We start from the raw sequence: 22220 nt of genomic DNA, 5'->3' as shown, positions 1-22220 counted from the left end.
GGGTTAAGAGATCTGAAAGCAAGCTTTTGTAGGTCAGATAGATTCTACTGCTGCTGAGTTTCCTACATAGAGGAAACCCTACCTACCTTGTTCCGAAAGTGACTTTTGTTCTGCTGCATATAGCATACCTGGAAGTTATTAGATCAAACCTTTGAGCTATGCAGCTCAGTATGTGTCTCTGGCAATGGCCAAACACAAATGAGTCAAATGAAAATGCAATACTTCAAAAGAAACCTTTACAAGAGAGAGTTCTGGAATAACATGATCACTGCAAGATGAGCTTTATTATTCTTTACACCTTTTATCCAGAATAACAACAAGCATTCCCACCATTCTTAGCTGAGTCTCACAAGTTACTTGCCCACAACAGTATCCAGTGGTAACAGGTTTCAAAATGTTACATGCTGTGCTTCCATTTTAAAAGTGACTGATGTGCTATGCTTGACTTTTATAGAAGGCGAGGCAGCATGCAACCATTACCCCGACATGGACACATTTTGACTCCACCACTGTTCCTAGGGAAACGTCCTTGGGAGTGTTTCAGTCTCCCAGAGACCCAAAAGAGTAACTACACTTAACTAGGTGCCTATGAAAGACACGTACAGCTGATGCAGGGAAATAACAGGACTAGTGGAGAAATTCTGACTTTGACAGCTATTAAGTCAACCCATCTATTTTGTGACCATCCTCCAGGACTATGTTTTGGTTTTGTTTTTGGTTTTGTTTTGTTTTTTTCCTCCAAAAGCCTGTTGCCACCTTTTTTCTCCTCCTTTTTTAAAGCTACCTTTTGCCCTTCTATATTTGCATCGCCCTTTAAGAAATCAGAAAATATTCTCCTTCCTCGCTAGTCTTTAAACTACTTTCCCAACTGTCAAATCATGAATGGGAAAAGTGGCACAGATTTATCCCCATTTCTGATATCCTTGAAGTAAATGCAGGGAGTTGTTTTTCCACCACAACTACAATTTGCTTGTACATATTCACACACATGAGTCATTTAATAAAGGCAGCTGGCACTGAGGAACACTGCCAAATTAACAGACTTCTAGTTGTCTCCAGAACAGGTATAATACCTTGTTTGTGCCATGGTAGTTCATAGAGGGGACAGCTGACACTGAGGTGCCATTGTGCTAGCTGCTGCACAGACAAACAGTGGTCCTGTCTTCGTTACAAAAGCTAAGGCTCTAATTCTAACTCACTCAAGAGGTACTGACCTTAGTTTGTGGCTCATTCCCACATAAAAACCCTTCATTTGGACATGGCAGGGTTTTCAGTGAGGTTTAACGGCTCTGTGTGGGAAATCTATCAGCTCCAGTTTTTGTACTGTGTAAATGTCAATACATGGCATGGCGCTGCTTCCAAAAAAGAGGCAATGACACCTAGCACATGCAGGTCAAAGAGCTACTGCACAATGTCACTGGCTTGAGATTATTAAAATAGGAGTTGGATTTGAGTCAATGATTGATGTTTTGAAGGTCTTTGTCTACTGTCCTGGGCTTCCAGAATATTCACTCCTCCCCACACAAGTACAATTTTGCTAGCCTCTTGTCTCATATGGGTAACTCACTCCCGCTAAGTCCTCCGCAGTACCACAGGCAGCCCAAGGCTAAGCCCCTCTGAGTTGCCTTGAACACTTCTCTAGAGGCTTTGTTCAGAGCACCTGCGAGAGAAGAGAAACCTCTTCCAAACAAGAAGTTGCTGAGTCTATGGATTTGGTCCCATAGTATATCCCAAAGAAATTAAAGTGGTAGGGCAATACGAAAGGCTTCATGGAAAAAAAGGGGCTCCCACAGTCTTGCTAGTCATCCTCCTGATGCTAGCCATGGAAAAGTAAGCACCCACTCTTCTAGAATCAACTACAATTTTTATGAGCAAAATACCAAGTGCTTTTCAGAAACAAGGCAATTAGAGACACCTATTGAGCCACTCTTCCTGACGCCCATCTTTTCTTTTGGAAGAAGAACATACCAGTAGCACATTTCTCCCAACGTTCAGACTTGGTTTCTCCCATTACTCCCACCGGTTTATTATATCCTTGTTCTAGACAATACCCTCAGAAATTAGAATATTTTCATAATATACATCACAGGCTAACCATAAAAAAGCCTTAAAATCCAGCAGTTGTGCCTTTTATGCATGAATGAAGTAAACAGATGATAGGACTCAGAAGTCACATTACCTCAGATGTCCCATGACCTGCACTGTCTTTCAGAAGTCCTCTCATCTCTGATTTTGTGTGGGTTACATACATGCAAATACCCTCCTGCTTGGTCTTCACATCTTTCTCAGAGACATCATCATTTCCCCCTGTTTGTCATTTAGCAAGGTCTTCTATTTTAGTATTGTTACATTCTCTTATTAGTAAATCCTTCCACAAATTATATCCTGGTTGTGGGAACTGAAGTCTCCCAAGCTCCTATGTATGAGACCCTAGCTCCCATGTTCCCTAACAGAGAACCATCACTCATAGCAGACTAACCATTAATCTTGCAGAGTTCAAAATTTACTCATGAAACTCTTTGCCATAATACACCACACAGGCAAAGATTAATGGAAGTTTGAAAAACGGACTGTCTGTATCGATAACAAGAATTTCCAGAAACTATAAAGATATAGAGAATCAAAGACTAATGCTCTGACCAGTTGGAGATAAATGCTCTCTGCCTTGACTCTTCTCAGGCTTTAACAGTAACACTGTCCTCTCTTCAAAAGCATTCCACTGAACACAGTGGTATTGTGTTCAGGCCTCCAGCCTCGCTTGCACAGTCCCTGTCTTATATTAGCCACAGATTTACTTTTGTCCGAGGCAGCACAGCCTCAGACAAACTCAGAATTGTGGCATTGCAATAACAGAAAACTCCATCTCCATGTCAAAGATCCCACTAGATTATGGCTTCATTTACAGCATACGAATCACAGAACTGTTTAGATTGGAAGAGACCTCTTGGTGTCACCTAGTCCAAGCCCCTACTCAGGCTGAGTCAACTAGAACAGGTTGCCCAGGATGTGCCCAGTACACTCTGTACCTTAACATGCAAAATTAAAGAGAAGAAAATCTCCAATTCACATAGATGTGTGAATATTTACAAGCCATGGCACAAAACAAGCCAGAAAACAAAGGATGGGTGCCTATCCAACCTCCAGTCTGTCTTCAGGAAATGCATCAGATCTGAAGTTCAAAGACCGCAGCCTCCTGTTGATGAGGATGTCAGTCTTACACCTGGCACCTTCAGCTCCGGCACCAGACATGCCTTCTGTCAGGCCAAGGACTCCCACCGTGCCAGATGGAAACATGGACAAACTTCCCCATGCACTTGATTTTGCATCAATCTCCAGTAAGGAAAGATGGGTTTGTGTAGAATAATGAGATGGTATTTAAGGAGAACTGAGTGTAAAGTTTATAACTTTGAGGGAGATTTAACGTGAAAGACAAACTAGCAGGTAAAAGAAAAAGCTAGAGACAGAAAAAATTTTTGTCTTTCTCTTCAAACTGCTGCTTGCCAACTGAGTAATGATAACTAGCTGCAGCCAGAATTGCCCAGGCCCTAAAAGTTGCAGTCTAAAGCCCTGAAATACATCAAACAATTAAAAAACCCCACCCTGTTAAAGCAAAGGTCCTCTTGTTCTTTGCTTACAGAAAAGAAATTAACCTGGTATCATATGATCAAAAGTGATTACATTAAGAATCATCTGGGAGCTCACAAAAGAGAAGGGAATCTCACTTCCAAGGCAGAACAAATCTCTCCCAACAGACTGTACTTAATAGCTGTATTGTCCTAAGAAACTAAAACACCAACAGGGTGGTTTCATTCAGTGGAGGGAGGGTGCATGCATGAGGAGCAGATAAGGCAAAGATACAACTGACCACAGGCAACCCCTCTTTCCCAGCTTGAATCAAGAATGCACACAGGCTGGAAGGCATCATGCCCAATCTTCCTCTGGGAAGGAGGGAAGGAGTGAGTTTACCTCCAGGGAGGTGGCTTCCCCAGCAGAAGCCAATGCTGCCTGTGTTGCCACATATAAGACTGCTTGTGACACAGGCTCATTCACTTGAGCCCTGGCACTCCAGTAAAGCCCCTTCCATGTGCCCTGGAAAGAGATTTTGCTGAGTTGGTCTCACTCACTCGTTCCTGGCACAAAACCAGAAAGGGATGATGAGCTCACCAATGACTACTGATATCTCTGCTATGGGGAACCAATTTCTTCAGACTGAAGAAATGAAACCAGTGCTTGCTTACTTTCTCCCTGCCACGCTGCCTACAGAGCAGCTGCTGGAGACATGGGCATCCTACAGCACAGAGCTCTGCTGCTGGCTCTTCTCCTTCCCAACTGCTTGGCTTTAGGAAAAACATTTTATTAAATTTCCTCACTGTTACTTTTCCAGGTCAACAATTGCTGCAGTTGCCATGGGACACTGACTGATCTTGAATGAGGGAGGTGCCATCCTCCCAATTTTAAGAAACTCTGGATTAGAGAGAGTGGGAAAACAAGGGAGATTGAGACACTGAAAGGCAGTTTTGAGCCATGGCACAACATGAGGAAGAAGGAAGGAGTGAGTCAAACAGACCTTCAACTTAACACCTAACTCCTCTCCCAAGTTCTTCTTTAAATTTTATTTTAGAGATACTCAGCATTACAGGGACAATTTATGCTAGTAAAACAGGCTGTAATTCTCACTCTCTCCTCAAGAAAAGCAGCAGAGTTAGAGATTAGAGGAAAGGTTCAGTTCAGTCTTCAAACATCCACAAGTGAGATATGACTGCCCAGACTAGATCTGAGTTTTACAGCTGGGGTCCTTCAACAGCTACACTTCCAGCCAGAACAGTCCTAGTTTGGAAAAGCTTTCTAAAGCCTTTTTTTCCATTGTTAGTATCATTATTTTCCTTTTTAATTTTCATAATAGCTCTGCCTCCAAACTCCTTTCCCCATTTCCTGGCAAATGGCTACAATTCAAACCCAGGGTTTATAACCCTTGAACATTGTCCTGCTGGACAGAGCAGCTGCCTGGCTGAGTCAGTGAAAGCCATGATGGGCCAGTGGGACAGAGCACTCCTCAAGGCCCTTGTTTTCCAGGCCTGCCCCATGCTGAAGACAGAAAAATTCCTATTTTTTTATAGGAATGCTGCATGTTTAGTCAGACACGTCACCTTCTGCATGGTCTAGAGTCTAGTTAACCATCGGTGGTTTCACAGATTTGAAAGAGGCAGAGAGTCACTCTAGGTAGCAGAGTCCACAACGTTTTAACAATACAGACATCATTTTTGTTGAATGCTTACCTTACACAGACACAGGCAAACATGGTGACTGGCAACTCTCAGGATGCAAGTGGTGGGAGTAATTAGTCAGAGAACATGGAAACTGAGCTTCTGTTCTGAGGAACAATGACTGAACTTGATTTCCAGAAGCGTGGGCTTAAGTTGAGTTACCTAGATCTTGAGAGGAAAACAGTAGGCTTGCACAGAACAGCAAGGACATGAGTGGTGGGTGGGTGCAGGGAGGCTCGTGTGTGGTCCTCTTATTGTTTTATATCCTCTCCCTCATCCTTCTGTAATTCCACAAAAGAATTAATATGTGTGTTTTGAATGTACTGTTTGCATGGCAAGATTATGTTTATCTACTCTCTACAGCTCCTAGAAAGAAGTTACAACTGTGGCCAAACCTGACTAGAACTACAGAGATGACAGGGCACTGCCCGGGGCTCGGGGATCCTCATTTGCAAGCAGAGTGAATCAGAGGATGCTATGCAGAGAGACGTGCAGTGGCGCTGGGTTCAGCACGGGCAAGGGGCACAGAGACTGGTCAAAATGTGGTTCATTCCAAACCCAGAGAGCACAGCTGGACTCTCGGCACACTCTTATCTGCCCCACATCAGTTCTCTTGCAGCAGTCAGAGTTTGTATCAAACCTCCTTTTCTAAATCTCCTCCTGCTCTTCCCAGGGCTAAGCTGAGATGATTTTGCAGGGGAAGACTAAAGATAAAAACACCAGGGGCTTTCACAAAATAAAAAAATTAAAAAAAACACACACACAAAAAAAACCCCAAACCAGCAAGTCCTGATGCTTCACCATTGCTCCAGAGAAGTACAGTATACAGCACCAATGAGCCTGCAGTGGAAGAACACATGGACTCCATAGTCACCAGAAACAGCAGACGTTTCATGTTCTCTGATCACAGGGAACTGAACGCAACTGGTGCCTACAATTGAGCTCCACTGTTTTACATCAGCTAGGGATCGGGTCTTATACACAGGTATCAGGTGAGCCACAGCAATAGCCTTTTCCATTGACTGCTATCCACCATGGCTCTGTTCTCAAAAGTTCTGGGCAAATACTGTTAGAAGAGCAAAACCAAGATCATCCTTTTAAATTCCACTCAAGATAAACCTCCAAAAGGCAGTACTCGCAAAGAGACTAGAACAGACTCAGTTCTACCCAGCAGACACCAATGGTATAGACACCCACATATATGCACATGCTCCTCCCACCAGCCATCAAACTTGTGTGCCAGAGGACACAAAAAGAATGCTACCAACAAAAAAAATGAGACTTTAAAAAGCCTCCTAGGCAGAAAACACCCAGACTCCGGTCCTTAGCACCCAAAATACTCCAAATCTTAGAGAACTCCATTCAGTTTAATTATCCTCAAAGCCACTATGAGAACCAGAATTTCTTTTCATAAACATAATCGCAGTGATGTTTGGCGCCATGATTTAACAGGTCATGATGTCAGAAATTACAGATGGAACAAAGTCACTACAGCCCTCACTCAGCAGGTGGATGAGGTCTGGTAACAAAGGTTTTACCACTGAAGTAGAGCCTTTAATCCTCCAGTTTCCTCCTTGCCTTCCCAGACCACTATGTTTTAGGAAATAAGACTGCTTCTGCAGTATAGGAGCCAGGGGAATGCTGCAGCTTGATGCTGTGATATGCATCATCCTTTCTGGTAGCAAGAATTTTTACAAAACTCTCAAACTATCCCTATGTTGTTAGCTTAAGAGGCTGGTTAAGGTTTACAGCTCTTACTATAGTGACAAAAACCGTACATTCCTCCAACTCCACTTCTACCTGCAAGTGAATCTTCCAGATATGCCACACTGCAGTAAGTCTCCAGCAATTCTCCTACTCTTCTCCCATCACTCAGTTTCTGCTCAGTACAAATACCCAGTGCAGCCTGGCCTCAGCCGGCAGTCACCTGCATGTGATGGAGCCACACAATAAGTTTCTCACCAGCTCTGCTACTCGACTCATGGCTTTGCTGATGTGATAAAGAGGGTTATGGTTAATTCATATCCAAGTTCCAAGGATTCTCCTGGAAGACTAGCATTCACCTGTTAACTTTCTCATCCTGTGTGGGGAGATAGCATTTTGCATACATAGTTCAGAAGGGAATTAGCAAAGACAACAGTGGTAAAGTGTCAGGAAACACCCATCAGAAAGAAGCAGCAACCTACAAAACGGTTGGGCTGCAAAGAGATCCCTTTGCAAAGGAGGTCAACTCCTCTGGCAGCTCACACCATGGAGCCCCGGCATTCCCCTGGCTCGCACCCTGCAGGTGCAGTGTTATTCAGCAGTGTTGAGACCGCCAAGCACAGCAGCCCAGAAAGATGAGAAGGAGCCTGAAGGATTAAAGACCTTCATTATGGGGCCTCACCCACCCTGCATTAAGATACAGTGACTTAGCTCCATCTGTAATTTACGGCCCATTTGCTGCTGAACCTCAGCTCCAAACACAGTCAGATTAAACGCAGCACTATTTATCACAGGCTGACAACCCTCTCAGACATAAGGGGAAGACAGTACAAGGGACACCTAGAACTGGAGGGACACCTATGGCATAGCTAATCTTACCTGTAATGCTGAGAGAGGGGAGGATGGGAGATGGCTGCTCATACCAGCGCCAACCATTCCTGCTTAGTCCATAGGGATTTAAATACTCTCCTCCTGACTTGCACCCCATCCTCACTGGCCTAGCTCAGTTATTACATTGCTGTGATGAGAAGAGGTCCCTTTGCACAGGCCAGCTCCTCTGACAGTTTACACCAACTCCCCAGCATTGCATGGGTCCCCTATACCAGGGAAGTACAGCTGACAGCAGCTGGCATAAACAACACATCTGGTAACAGTTTTTCCATTCCCTCCTCAAATGACCCAGAGAGGGCAACTGCCATTGCCCTGAGATACTTCATTGGCTGAGGAGAAGCTGCCTGTGTTGGGAGACCTCACTCGACACTCACCTCTGCTCAGCCATAAAGAACTACATTAGCCAGATTTGCAAACACAAGGAACAATGCCTTACAGTCAGGCTGGAAAATGCATTTGGAGCACATGAGACATTTCAGGCTTCTCCTCCTCTAAAAATCCCACATTAACCCTTCTGAGTGCAAGCAGACGCAAGCTGTTTCATCTCTATGGATTTACACCAAACTTCTTGTGTTTTATCATGGAGCAAGCCAGTAATACATGATAATCCTTCAAGATCAGATCTTTGATCCATCCAGTCAGGCATCTTTAAAGTAAAAGTTAGGACCATGTAAAAAGTTACAACAGCTCTCACTGCACCAGATCCTTTCCTGGTAGGCATTGCGTGATTCCAAGTAGTTCCTAGTTGGGAGAATCTGACCAAAGGGGTGGTCTCTTCACCCCGCACGTGGACGGATGGGCTAGAGATGAATGGCACAAAGACAGAATTTGAATGTTTACTCTCTCTCCTCCAATATATGAGCCAGAAAGTACGAAATTAAATCAGTAAAAGGTAAGTTCTAAACAAACAACGGGTGATCCTGCAGCAACATGTAGTTAAAGGTGTGAAACTTTTTGCCACAGGATGTTCTGGATGCAAAGGCCCTACATAGATTTGGTGGGGGGACAGGTTTAGGTAGAAGTCATCCACTGGGCTACTAATGCACAGACAGCAGTTCTGTCTCAAGAAGTCCCAAGACCAAAGTATGTGCTGTTCTTACAGTCTTACCTAGGTGCCCACCTCTGGCACCTGCAGGAGATAGGATATCGAGGGAAAGAGATGGTAGATCTAACACGGGATGGGTGCTCTTAAGCCCCACAGATCATAGATCTAACACGGGATGGGTGCTCTTAAGCCCCATTCATGGCAGCAGGCTGCACAGCACATGCATTTACTTGCAATGTCACAACACAAGTGAACGCACAGAACAAAACCCAACAGTGTTCCTACAGATCCAACTCACCTCACTCACCACAGATAGCTACTGACAGTGTCCAAGCATCACATACTAAATCAACACCCCCACATATCATTTCAGGTGAAAGACAGAGGAAAAGTTGCATTGCACTGCAGCCCTCTGCAAAATACCACTGAGGGGTTTCCCAAGAATGGCTCATGCTGTCCAAGCCAGAATAAAGGGTTTTCTGTGAACAAAAATATATACATGGAAGCTGCTGATTTTTTAAGCCTCTAAATTATGTCACTTCATATGCTCCACACCAAATACCACTGTTCTCTCCTGTTAATCAGCCTTTGGCCAAAGAACTTTTATTTCTTCGGAATAACCAACTGCTAGGAATAAAGAAAAAAATTAAAAAAGAAACCCACACACAAAAACCAGTCTGGCTGCAGACAACTGTCTGCAACAACCACTTGGCTTTGTGTGTAATAACTGGGTGACAGGATATGGAACGATTATTTTATATTTTCCCAGCTTACATCCAGACACACTCTCAGCAAACTGGAGGGTCTAGCTGCCTGTCTGGCACCTCTCCTCAAGATGGGAAATTCCTTATTCAACCAAAGGAAATTTTCTTCTCATCTTACACCCATGTAGACCTCGGCAGATTGTGGCCTCTGATGCCAAGAAGTAAGGACATCAGTTAAATAAAAAATAGCCTGCATCATGGCAACAACGTGACCCCATTAGGAAGGAGTAAGACGAGACAGATTTCTGAACAAAATGAGTGTGAGGGATAGGATCTTTATGCCATCAGCAACTTGAATTCTGTGATCTCCTTGAAATCGGTGGCTCAAAACCAGGTTTGTAGCCCAGTCAAGTCAATTAATCAGCTACCCAAGGCCAATCAATAGGTTGTTCCCTAGAAATGTCAGAAACTAAGGTCCATCTACTCTCATTGTGCCCATTAATGAATATTGAGGTATTTGGGAGTACTTTATCCAGACATCTCCTGTCCTTCCATAAATCTAAACTCAGATAAGGACCATCTCCCTTGCAGTCAGGCAACAAACCTCAGGTCAGCCCATCCCTGAAATGGGAGACATGACGAACCAAAACCTCCTCAGGCCACCTAGGCTCAGGCACTGGTTTCCTCTTTTCCTCTGAAAGTGTTTCCAGCCCTGAAATCTTATGGCTTCTCATATGGGCTGATGCTGATGAAGGTTTGGGAGGTGATCCCAGGCAAAGCTGTAAAGGGCTTTTCTCCAGTGTGTTTGCTGGCTACAATGACCAACCAACACAGTAATGCCAGTCGCACATGACGGCAGCTCATTCGAGGAAGGCAATCCATAGCCTCAGTCTACCAGGCCTGAGGGACACCTCCCCAGGTTTCACCACATCTCCTCACTGACAACACTCATTTAGAAGGTGCATGCCAGTGGGGCACAGGCATCGATCTCCGTTCCCAGCACCACAGCTCAAGCCTTGGCAAGCTGAAGGGGCTCTGCAATAGGACTTTATTTCTACAGTGAGCCTGCATGGTGGGCTGGCTGGCTAAGAGTGCTGGGGGAGGAGAGGGCTGGAAACAAAGACTGGTCCACATCAGCTGCTTGCAAAGCTAATAGTCACTCACAGAACCTTCTTTGGGCTTTTAGCCCCTGCCACCCGCAAATGACATTCTGCCATGCTAACCCAGAACAACTAGGAAGACCCCGGATTTGGATTATTGCACATGCAGCTATGTGGCAGCTTTGGTGCAAATCTTCCAAGCAAGATACTTTCTTGCATCCAGGTCCGCCAGGAAGTTCCCATAAATGTCCACAGTATTTCACCCGCCACGAAGCTATCAAGACTGGACTAGAGGCAACCATGTGAGCTCTTCACATGATGTACCCACACAAGGGTACTCTGTTGTAGCATTCCCATGCTGCTAAGGCTGTCTCAAAGACAGAACTGCAGAAGTTCACCTGGCCAAGCATGTGGTGTGCTGCAGGAATTACAGAGGAGGAAGAAAGACTACTCACCATGTAAGATCTGCCCCCTCTGCCTCAGCCAGCTCCCAAGATGCCCCAGCCTCAAAATGCCTGTCCTACAACAACTGAACAATTCAGTTTGATGTATACACTGAGGTACACATGGAGGCCAGGTCAATGTCCAAACAGATCAGCCCACAGCAGGGAGGAAGTTATAATGGGTCTGAAAAGCAAGAACACAGCAAGAGAGGGGAGAAATGCCCAGAGTCACCCTGAGCTGTCCACCCCCAAGCAGTGACCAAGCTGGTCCAGAAGAAACCAGACTTCTTCGAACTGTGCTTCACCTGTGTGCTGTGTCCCCACAGCTTGGGCAGGCCTGTGCCCAGACTGGCACGGAGACAGCTCTGCATAGGTCACATTGGGCCATCCATCCTCTACATCGACTTTTAGGCCTGGGTCACAGCAGAGTTCATACTGCACAGGGAATGCTTTCTGTGCAGCTGAAGGTCACAACTAATTGGCTTTTCTCTAAATCCTTGCCTGGGTGTTCATGCTGAGCGGTTGTGGGTGGTGCTGGTGCCTATTCAAAAACAGCTTAGCTGGCTGACTCTGCTGGTCAACGGTGGCAAGAGGACAAACAGGCTCTGCCCACGGCCACATACAACAGTTACTGCTGCAGAAAACAGCCCTGAGTGCACACATACCTGTGATGCTGGTTGCTAGGAAGAGTTGGGCCACCTGGCAACCTGAATCCCACTGAACAGGAGAACAGGGGCTACAGATAAGTGCATGGGGGTAGGAGGGGTTGGGGCTGCCTACACTGCAGGTAGGAGTGTACTTCTCACTGAAAAGGCAATACAGCCTTTGGTTCCCATACTGAGGCATCCCAAGAACACTTCTGTGACCCCAGGCATGCTCCAGGAACAGTCAGAGAAGCTGGCCAGACTGGCACGCCACAGCAGAGCGTGCCCTGCCCACCCACCATTCCACAGAGATGTCCTAAGTGGATGCAAGCCTTGCTTTGTACTTTAAAAAAAGGTGAACCCACTGTTTTGCAAGAGCCATAATTAAAATAAATGATGACCTGGGTCTGCTTTCTATTTTCACTTCAAATATAAGCTATTTTTCTGCTCAGGAAAACTTTTAGCATCCCAAACAGTGCAACATAAATTCAGGAGCTGTAAGACAGTGCATGACAGCAAGAAATGAAGTAGAACTACACTGTCCAGCAAAGCAAAATGGATTAATCTTTTTTCACTGAAATGCAAAAGTTAAATACATAGTATTACATTTTCAGAATTCAATTTTTCATTCAAATAAAAATCAAGAATTGGGAAATACACGGAAAAGTAACCGGGTTTCTTCATGACACTGGGGGGTGGATTTCTTTTTTTTAAATCTAGCCCATATTTTCATATCAGTCATAAACAAGGCCAGCTGAGAGGATGTCTCACTGAACTATTCCAATGTCAATGAGCTTCCCATCATGCTGTATTTGCAATATCTGCAATTTGTCTGAAGTCCTACTCTCTGGAATTAAGTCATTACAGGAGATTGGTGCTGGACGTCTGCACAGGAAAGATGACAGCCCTTGAAGATTCAGACCTTAGAAGCCAAGTAGAAAGAATTGCAAACCTATTATTTTACAATGCCTCAGGCAGAAGTCTCAAAAACTTAAGGTTTCTGAGTGTCTGGGATCGCCTGTTCTATTCTTTGCCTTGGCTAAGTATCTATCACAGCATTTCTAACCCACTAACATAATTTTAGTCCAAATTATCACAAACCTAACTTTAGGTGTCTTCATAGATACACCAATAGCCAAAATTGTACTTACACACTTACATTCATGCAAGTGCTTGTCCCCCTCCTGAGTGAGATTAAGACAAACCAGAAGCATCTAATCTTACCAATAGGAAGGAAAGCAAAGCTTTGATGTAAAATAGAGTCCTCCAGCCCTAGAGGAATGAACCTGTCTTGTGGGATGTGCTGAAAAACCCATGAAGGAGAGAAAACCTTCATAAACGACAGGAGACAGATGAAGCTAAATTTTCACTGTGCCGAGCTGTCTTCAGCCAGCCTGAAGACAAGTGGCTGGCTGAGCACGTGACAAGCAGTCAACCCAAAGAAAGAAGGAAACTAATCTGTCCTCATTTATAGAAAGCATGAGCCCTTATACGGATCTTTGAAAGCACCCCCACTGTGCATCAATAATAATGATGCTACTTCACTCTCTTTTGGTCTGAGGAGAAAAAGTTTAAATAACACACTCCTGGCTCTGCAGAATAACCAGCTACTGCCAGCACAGTGACTCAGAAGTCACTGCCTGTGATCCTGAGGTTTGCTTCGCGCAGCCAACCGAACTCCCTTCATATAGGAAGGATCGGGATGATTCCCAGTCACTCGTCAGGGCTGGCCAGCCAGACCCAAGTCTCGTAGCGGACTCCAGATGCAGATGCCAGCAGAAAATAACTGACATGGCTTGCTGGTCCCCAGCGCTGTGTATGCACACGTACAAGCTGCAAGGGTACATGAAGAGAGCTGACACGGTGGCTTTGTTAGCGCCTAGTCCACAGTCCCCTTGTAAGCAAGCACAAGGCTAAAATTCCATAGCAGAGAAATGCAGTTCTCTATTACCAGAACAGGCTCACACATGACTTCATTTCGTTGATCGACACTAAGGAAATGACAAACATGTCTTAAGTACCTTTTTGTCCAGGACAAAAAGGAATATGCCAAATACATAAGTAATGTAACAACTTTCGTGGATTAGAACATCAATTGCATCGCCTCCAAAGTTGGTTGTGTCAACAGCAAAGTTGGAACGGAATTGCCACCCTTAAAGTGCTCAGTTTTCTTCAGTTGCATGTTCCAGCCAGTTATTTTTTTAAGCACACCACAATCCAACTGTTTCATTCTGATAACACCTAGGTCCACTAACTTAGGGCTTAGTTTGACTGCCAATGCACAGACTTGTTCCAACCAGATGCTCCCTGCCCCAAGGAGCTTGCTTGCAAGCGAAGCTTGGAAAAAAAGACACCTACACTTCAGCCACTACACAAATATGCAAGGGCACAAGAGTTAAAGAGGGATTTGGAAGAAATGCATTTGTGTGAGAAACTGAGTTGGTTGGAGAGTACTTCTAAGGGCTCAATATCAGTACGCCATCACATAAACCCACATGCAACCCCAGGATGTGCATTTTAAAAGCTCCTTCAACAATTTGACTTATAATCCAGGAAGGGCTTCTGAGGGCTATCAGTCCAAAACTATGAGAGAAAATAATAAAAAGCTGCACTAGCCTGTAATACTGGACAACCAACAAAAAATTCGGGCCTTGAATTACAGGCCCCTCTCACTTTCCTTATTTGAAGCACTTCACTACAGTAAGGGACAACCCCGTTCTCACTCTTCTCTCCTGTCCCAGAAAGTCTGCTCTGGAACAGACCCAATTGACAGCTGTTATCAAAGATGAGCCCTAACCTGTAAAGTCAGATTTGCTTTTGGCTCTCGATTTCTCACAGCCAGCCAAAAACCAGAGGTTTCTGAATCTGGCCTAATCTCTAGCAAATAACACCAGACCACTGAAGCAAGAGATGGAACAACAGGCCAAGGCACAAAGCTCCAATTCACAATCCTTTCTTGGATTTAGCTGCAGCAGCTGAAGGACTCTAAGCCAATAGGCTGGACTATGAACCGCAACAGCTCAGGAGTGGACACGCTGCCACTGAGCCGTCCCCGCCACAGGGGCAGGAGCGTCCAGGGGGGAGGAAGGAAGGTTAGCAGGACCAATCTTCCAAGGCTAAGGGTTCAAATTTAAACCCTACCTACCACACTTCACAGCCCAGCCACCCTTACCAGAAACTGCTGGCAGCGCATGCTAACCCAACAGCAGGTGAAATGTCAGTCAGTCAGTTCCTCCCTTCCCATTATGGTGACTTCTGGTGAAAGGGCAATAAAGGGACAGTAACTTCCTAAGCAACACCAGCATGAACCAGCAGACCTCCTGAGTCAAAGCTCTCTGAGCAGCCTTAGTTGTCAATTGCCTAAAGACCAACTTTAGTAGGGAAAAAAAGTCCATTACATCAACACCTAAAGCTTGCATATTTCCTGGTTTCACTTACAGGAGGCAATGGCAGCCTCTCAGCTTCTCCAAGTAAGGGAAGACTAGGAAGACCCATCACAACCACACTAAACCAATTCAGGACACATGGTACCAAAATGAGATCTTTACAGTGGGCAGAAATTTCATCCTGGAAAGATTCCCAAAGCTTGGATGCCAATCCAAGGTTGGTCAAATCTCCCAAGCTTACAAGAATGAGTTGACAATTTACCCAAGGACAGTCTCCTGGGACTTTGCCTAACGGCAGCACTGTTGCAAGCTAGAAACACAACAGCAGCTCGCTTTCCCTCGAATTTGGGAACTTCCCACAAAGGTCATAAAGTGCAAAAGCAACTGGGTAATGAAGGAGAAGAGCAGCTAAGCACACTGTTTTTAAAGCTCAGAAAGCTCTTTGTTTGGGTGGTGGATGCAGATCAGTTCTTATTGTATCCAAATTAATTGCTCATTCTCCACTTACACTACTACAGATCTGCTTTTATGCTCGCATCTAACTAACTCTTCACTAAGTTTCAATGACAGCAGACTGGACCTTTTAAATAATGCACGTACCGCACATGCCAGAATACGTACAGACCTGCACAGGCACAGACCAACGTGAGGAAGTTGAGAAGGCAGAAGTCCGGTCTGTGCCTGGCAGCCCCACATGATCCGAGGGCAGTGGAGGGAGATGGTACAGGACATTTGGCCTCGCCACATGGTCCACGCACAGTGCAGCCACGGGCAGCTCCCACACCACTCACCACTTGTGACGCCTATCCTATGTCCACACCTGCAAGGAGATCTGGCCCAACACCTAAGACAGAGCACTGCACGCTCTGTTAAGTGATTAGTATGCTGGTACGAGCCTCAACCAAGAGCAGCCAGCTGCACGTGGTCCCCAAAGGCCTACAAAACATATATAAACCCAGAGTTTGAAAGTCTGGCTTTCTGCCCATACACATGTATGCCAGTCATTGTACCGCTCCCCACGGCAGGCTGCAACGCTACCTCTGATGGTCTATGCATTAGCCTTGCAAGAAACAGTGCAAGCTTAAGTCTCTCTTCTCTGTTGAGCCTGCAAAAATGCAGACCACCTGTTTGCAGCACAAAACCTTGGCACTAATGTGAACAAAATGGCTGCAGATACCCACTCCTGGGGGTTTTCCTGCATGCCTCCAAGCATCCTGAAGGCTGTATATATCCCTGAGAGCTTCTTCCACAGATTCTCACAGTTTCACAACCTGAGGCTGCAAGAGACAAACAATAAAGCTAAAGGAGGCGATCACAGCCACAAGGCCCAGAAACACATTGTTCAAAAGAAATCCCCCACTGCCTCTGGAGAGATATTCTGCACTGAATCTGTCCACCACAACTTAAAGCATTGCCCTTATTTTACTTCCAAAAATAAAATCTAATCCTGCCACCCCCAAGAACCACAGAATATGCAATCTCTGCAGGAAGAAGTACATGGACACAGCAAACTTTGAGGAAACATCAGCACTGTTTCTAACAAAGTTGCCATCACCGTGTCCAGTGACTGCGCAGAAGTGCAGCCACACGGCAATCCGCCTCTGTGTAACACATACAAAAGACTCCACTAGAGTCTGGTATACGGATCCCCAGCCCCCAACTCGGGCAACGAGGGCTGCTACTTTTCCCAGATCCCTTCTTTGATTTGGGGCCAGGTGCTACACTTCCCGCAGTACTGATGCCAATCCAGAGTAACTGCTGATTTCAGGGGGTATCGCCTGGTTCACACCACTTTCACCAAATCAGGATCTCGTAATTTTTTGTAAGTTCAGTCACAACTCCATTTTTATCCCATTGCATATGGCTCAAAAATTCCTCCTTGCATTTGGCAGGAAAGGCTTAGATATTCCTTATCCTGAATCTGTGATCCCATTCTTCTTTTGAACTCTAAGAAAGGATGCAAGCAGTTTGGAAAGCCATGGGTCAATGCAGTGAACCCGACTGCAAACTTCAGCTCAGATTCCAGCCTTCAGGACCAGAAGGGAGAGAAATGCAAATAACGAGCTGAAAGGCATTTTAGGCAAATCATGTTTGTACAGCACCTAGCACAGGGGGGGTTCTAGCCTGGTGAGGGCTGGGAGACTACAGATTGCACACATACAAAGGTAAGTAGACAGGCAAATGCCTACGTAGCTAAATGTGAGCCCCGTTAAAAGTAAATACTTCTAAAGAATAGACAGATACATCTGCCTTTATCCACCTTTCTGTATTAATTGTGCAAGGTAACTCTGAGAGCAAAGGAACGGGAGTTTAGTAACAGGAATACAGCCTAGGCCTGTTCCTACCGAGCACACGGGCTGAGAGGAAACTGGCCCAGCATAATAAACACTGCAAGTTACTAGCTTCGCAAGGCCCCGTTATTAGTTATTAGAAGGGTGCGAAAAACAACCGAGACAAAACCGGCTGTTCTTACCTTTAGCTGGAAAGGTTGAATTTCATTCAAAGTCTGGTTCCTGAGCTTTTTGGTGAGGATCTTCAGCATGGTACAAATCCGTGGAGCCAAGAAAGGGTTAAGCATACACACACGCACGCATCTACATCTGCCGAGCCGCTGCTGCTACGCTTGGAGGAGCTCCGCAGAGCTTGCATCCAGCACCCCCAGGTACAGGGCGGGACGGGGGGGGCAAGGCTCCGGACAGCCCGCTTCCAGCCGTGCCCCTCTCCTCCGCCACCACGCTCTGTCCTACAGCCCTCCGCGGGGGAGGGAGAAGGGAATCCCTTTCCAAAGGCTAACGAAAAAAAAAAAAAATAAATACCAAACTTCCTTTGCTTTCCACCCCCTCCCCGGTTACGCTTCAGAAAGGAGGGAGGTACCAGCTGGCAGCGTGCTGCAAGGGACAAGAGACATTCGGCGCAGAGTGTTTACTGAGGGACGGCAGAGCTCCCTAGCCGAGGCCCCAGGCCCCGCTCACGGCAGCGCTCCCGCCGTCAGCCCCGACGCCGGCGGCCCCAGGCGGGCACCGCATCGCGCCCCGCTGCCCCCGGCCGCCCGCGCCCCTGCCCGCGACGGGAAACTTGTAACAAACGGCGCGGCAGCCGCGGCGCCCATTGGCCGGACGGGGCGGGACGGGGCGGGGCGGGGCGGGGCCTCCGCTTAAAGGGGCCCCACCGGAGCGACGCCGGTGCCTGCTCCCCCGGCCCGGAGGGTGCCCGAGCGGCTGGAGAGGGCCCGCCGCCGGCGGCCCTTCCTTCCCGGGCGGCCCTTCCTGCCCTCCCGGGCGGCGGTCCCCGCGGCCCCGGCCTGGGCGGGCTCTGCTCAGCGCGTAGCAGACTGATGACTGCCTGTGCCTGCCCGCACCAGCAGGGTGATGGGGTGCCGTGACCTCTCTGTCCTGCCCCCGGTTGGGAGCGCGGATCCCTAGGGAGGACGCGTGTATCCCATCTCCAGCCCCCTGAGCCGCCCGGGGAGCTGCAAAGGGCCTGCAGCAGCAGGGAAACTCGCCACCGCCTTTTCTCACGGTAAAAGCAAGCGTGAGGCCAGGATGGCACCGGCTCCCGCTGCACCAGCTGCCCCGGGGCAGCGGCGGGGTGCTCCGCTTCCACCCCCGTCCTCCAGCGCCTCCCCGGCAAAGCCGTCAGGAAAGTGACCGGGGCCTGGCTGACGGGCTCCCAGCCACGCCGAACCCACAGGAGGCCACCCGCACGCTTGCCAGCAGCGACAACAAAGGGCCTTCACCCACTGCCAGCTCCGTGCCAGCGATGAACTCCCCGCGTCTAGGTGGAAGGTCCCTTTTGCCCGTGGCCAGTCCCTTGGGGCCAGCAGCGCCTCTTGTCCCAGCCTGCTTCCCGGGACAAGTTGGGAAGCGCTGAGGAGGTCTCCGCTTGTGTACAAATTCCAGAGGAGCACAGGCTGGTTAGCGTATCGGCTCCCCGTTCCCAGCCAGCGTGCTTGTAGCGAGATAAGGAAAGAGCACTCATAAAATGCTGACTGCGGAAAAGAAAGAGACCATCTTCGCTGCAGGGGAAAGGCCCTCCATTCAGCTCCAGTTAGCAAAGTGTTTTTCTTGAAGGAGTACAACAGGCACAGAGCCTGAGCCAGAAAACAACGCTTCTGCTTTTCAGGTAGTGCCTTCTTAGAAGATGCCTGCAGTAGGAAACTATCTCATCTATTAAACTGTGCTTGCTCTGCGAGTTCTGCGTTCGCACTGTGGACTTACTTTCACCTGCTTTTCCCCCAGTTCACGCCAAACTGAAATCACCATCCAATCTTATGACTCTAAATCACCATATGTTGTTCTAGATACTTCTGGTTTCCTTATTGCATGAATACAGGAAAACAGGTAACGGTGCACATTATCAGATCACTAGTCTAGCATCCTGCCTCCAACGGGGGAAAGTAAAATGCCAGACGAAAGCAGAAATCCTCCATATAGATATGCAATAATATATCTAATGTTAGGGAAGAATTACTCCTGATCCCTAACCGATAACCAAGGTACATCCCAAAGCCTGACAGTCTCTTACCCTCTTACCCCAGTCTCTGACAACTGAGAGTCTCTTACCCGGGTGAATGTCGCTTAAGAAGATTCATTTTTTTCATATAAAGCCAAATTCCCCAGGCCTTTATTCATTCCTTGTTCCAGCACTGGAGCCACTGGCTTTCCTCGTAATGGTCTGTAAGATACGACCCATATACCACAGTCAGCTTAAACTACTGGGTAGGATTGCTTTCCCATATTGGAGCTCTCCGGGTTCAAGCGCTGGGACAGGGACATGCCAGGGCCCAGTTGTTTATCTCAGAACAGATGAAAAAGTTCCCTGAACCAGAGAAGAGCGGAACCTGCCACCCCACCTGCAACACGTCACAGCCTCTACCTGGACTCACACTGCCCCACTAAGGTGCAAAACGGCAGCGGTGACCGCAGCCCGGTGGTGGGTTCTGGTGGCTAGGCTGCCTAACCTGCTCCGGGGCCGGTGCTGCTAAGGACAGAGGGCAAAAGCAAGAGCCGACAAGGCTTTGTCATGGCACTTGTGATGTGAGAGAAACTAATGTTATAATTCCTTGTATTAACTCTGTTTCTGCAACCTTTTCCTGCACGTGTTTCAGCAGATACCTGCAGAGCAGCTATTTCTTTCTTGCTTTGTATTTTATATACCCAGAATAGCCAGGAACACCAACTTCAGGTACACCCAGGTCTTTTTGGGGTCAAGTTATACACACCTGCTCCCAGTGTTTTCTCAGACTGCGTAGCCATGAGCATCTCTGTGTTCCAGCAGGCTCAGGAGAAACTCACACTCTCAAGTTCCTCCCAGCTAACCTTGCACCTTGCACTGGTAAAGTACCACGGCCTCTCTCTTGCTCGTCAATGCCAGGAGCAACTGATTGGCAGCTCACAAGCTCTCCATTGACCCACAGCATCCAGCATCTCCTGGGAATGAGGCACAGTGACACACTCCTGCAACCAGCAACAAGCAATTTAGCAGACCCCCAGAGGAAAAGAAGCCCTTGCAGAAAGCAGAGCTGCAAACCTACTGCAACCAGCTCTTGTCTTATGTGATCCCTGTCCCGAGGATGAGGCTTGACATGTGAGGTGGGTTCCCAGTAGATGACAAGTCACACTGCTGCATCATATACTGGAAAGAAAGCTTCCTGAGAGGTCTGGAGGTGTTGATCCTCCACACACATACAGGTTGCTGAACACTACCAAGGACCTTCTATCCAAGGATAGCAAAATGTTTTGAAGGGGTAAGTAACAGTATTATTCCCAAAGGAGAAAACTAAGACAGAGGAAGGTTACTTGACTTTCAGAAGGTCACTGAGGAAAGCTGTGGAAGATCCAAGAATAGAAGTGGTATCTCCTGGCCCCTAGCCGTATGTTCCCAGACTGTAATCTACCCTGTTACTAGATCACACTGCTGGACCTATGCAAAATTCAGTGGTTTCACTTCCCAAACATCTCATGTGATCGCTTTGCTTTGGTTTTGGTTCCTGTGGGTTTCTCACCCCTGGAGTTTTGATCTGCCTACTGAGTTCAAACCAAATCCAAATCTCAAACCTAGTCAAAGAGGCCAAGTTTCCTCTGGTCACATGATAAAAACATGAAAAATGCATTACGTAACATTTATGGTAAGCCCATACGCCTGCTCCAGGATTGCTTGAAGATCTCTTTAAATTCCTCATGGCCAGACCAGGACCAGAAGGGAAGCAAGTGGCAAGCTCCCCCTGCAAGAACACATGGCATCGTGGAGACAGGGAGAGGGCAGGGGGCTGTGAGCTGAGCCAGGATCCTGGTTCACTTCCACGATACCCACATGTTCCTACCTGCTCCTGCCATGGGGAAGACACTCCTGGAGAACTGCCTTAGCTCTTGGTGTGCCACATCTTATTTTCCATTGGAGACATTCCTCTGTGGGAATCCTGGCCAAACAGTACAATAGGGGAGACGGGCAGGAGGGGTGAAGACAATGCAGCGAGGATTAGTTTAATGCACAGATTCCCTCTGAGCTGTTTCCTGTTGTACCCGGAGGACAATCTAATACCTTCTGCAGCTTATCCTGCCCAGGGTGTACCACTGATACTGTGAGATGCAAGAACAGGAATGTGTGTGGGTGCAGAAGGCCCCATTACGCAGGCCTGGCCAAGCCTTCTCATAAGGAAAGAGATGCTATTTTCACCCTTTGAAGTCACCGGGGGATTTGCTTGGCCCGGCTCGCACGCTGAACTGCTCTTCTGCTTCCCTTTCCTGCACACTGCCCTGTGCTATAGCAGGATCCCGCTGCATCTGTGCCGATGTCTGTCTGAACATCTCGATGTTGAAAGCAAAAAACCTGCCAGGGAAGAGGCTCAAGTGCCATCTATTGGGGATCTCCCCTCATTACACCAAGGGAGACACAAAGATGAGCTGGAAAAACCCCATCCATCCTCTCTCACTTATGACCCTAAATGGGTGATGTCTGAGACAGACACCGGAGCTACAGCCAGTGCCGGGCACGGAAAGAGCATCTGTCTGCCAAGGGCAATGCTAAAAGCAAGGCAGAA

The 22220-nt window shown here is 47.2% G+C and overlaps 1 protein-coding gene across 3 annotated transcripts in view; it reads right to left on the bottom strand.

Moving 5' to 3' along the window:
* Nucleotides 1-18221, bottom strand: part of LOC309588550 (uncharacterized protein) — a 60084-nt gene extending 41863 nt beyond the window's left edge. For all 3 annotated transcript variants that reach the window (XM_082308012.1, XM_082308010.1, XM_082308011.1), the window contains exon 1: nucleotides 17655-18221. In XM_082308012.1, the coding sequence (XP_082164138.1) occupies nucleotides 17655-17759 (105 nt within the window). In that variant the 5' untranslated portion in view covers nucleotides 17760-18221. The remainder of the gene's footprint in view (nucleotides 1-17654) is intronic.
* Between the last annotated feature and the right edge of the window lie 3999 nt (nucleotides 18222-22220).

This window comes from Platalea leucorodia (genome assembly GCF_965183815.1).
Source record: "Platalea leucorodia genome assembly, chromosome: 3".
Classification (NCBI taxonomy): domain Eukaryota; kingdom Metazoa; phylum Chordata; class Aves; order Pelecaniformes; family Threskiornithidae; genus Platalea; species Platalea leucorodia.
The sequence above is the reverse complement of the archived record's forward strand: the minus strand, read 5'-3'. Positions and strand labels throughout refer to the sequence as shown.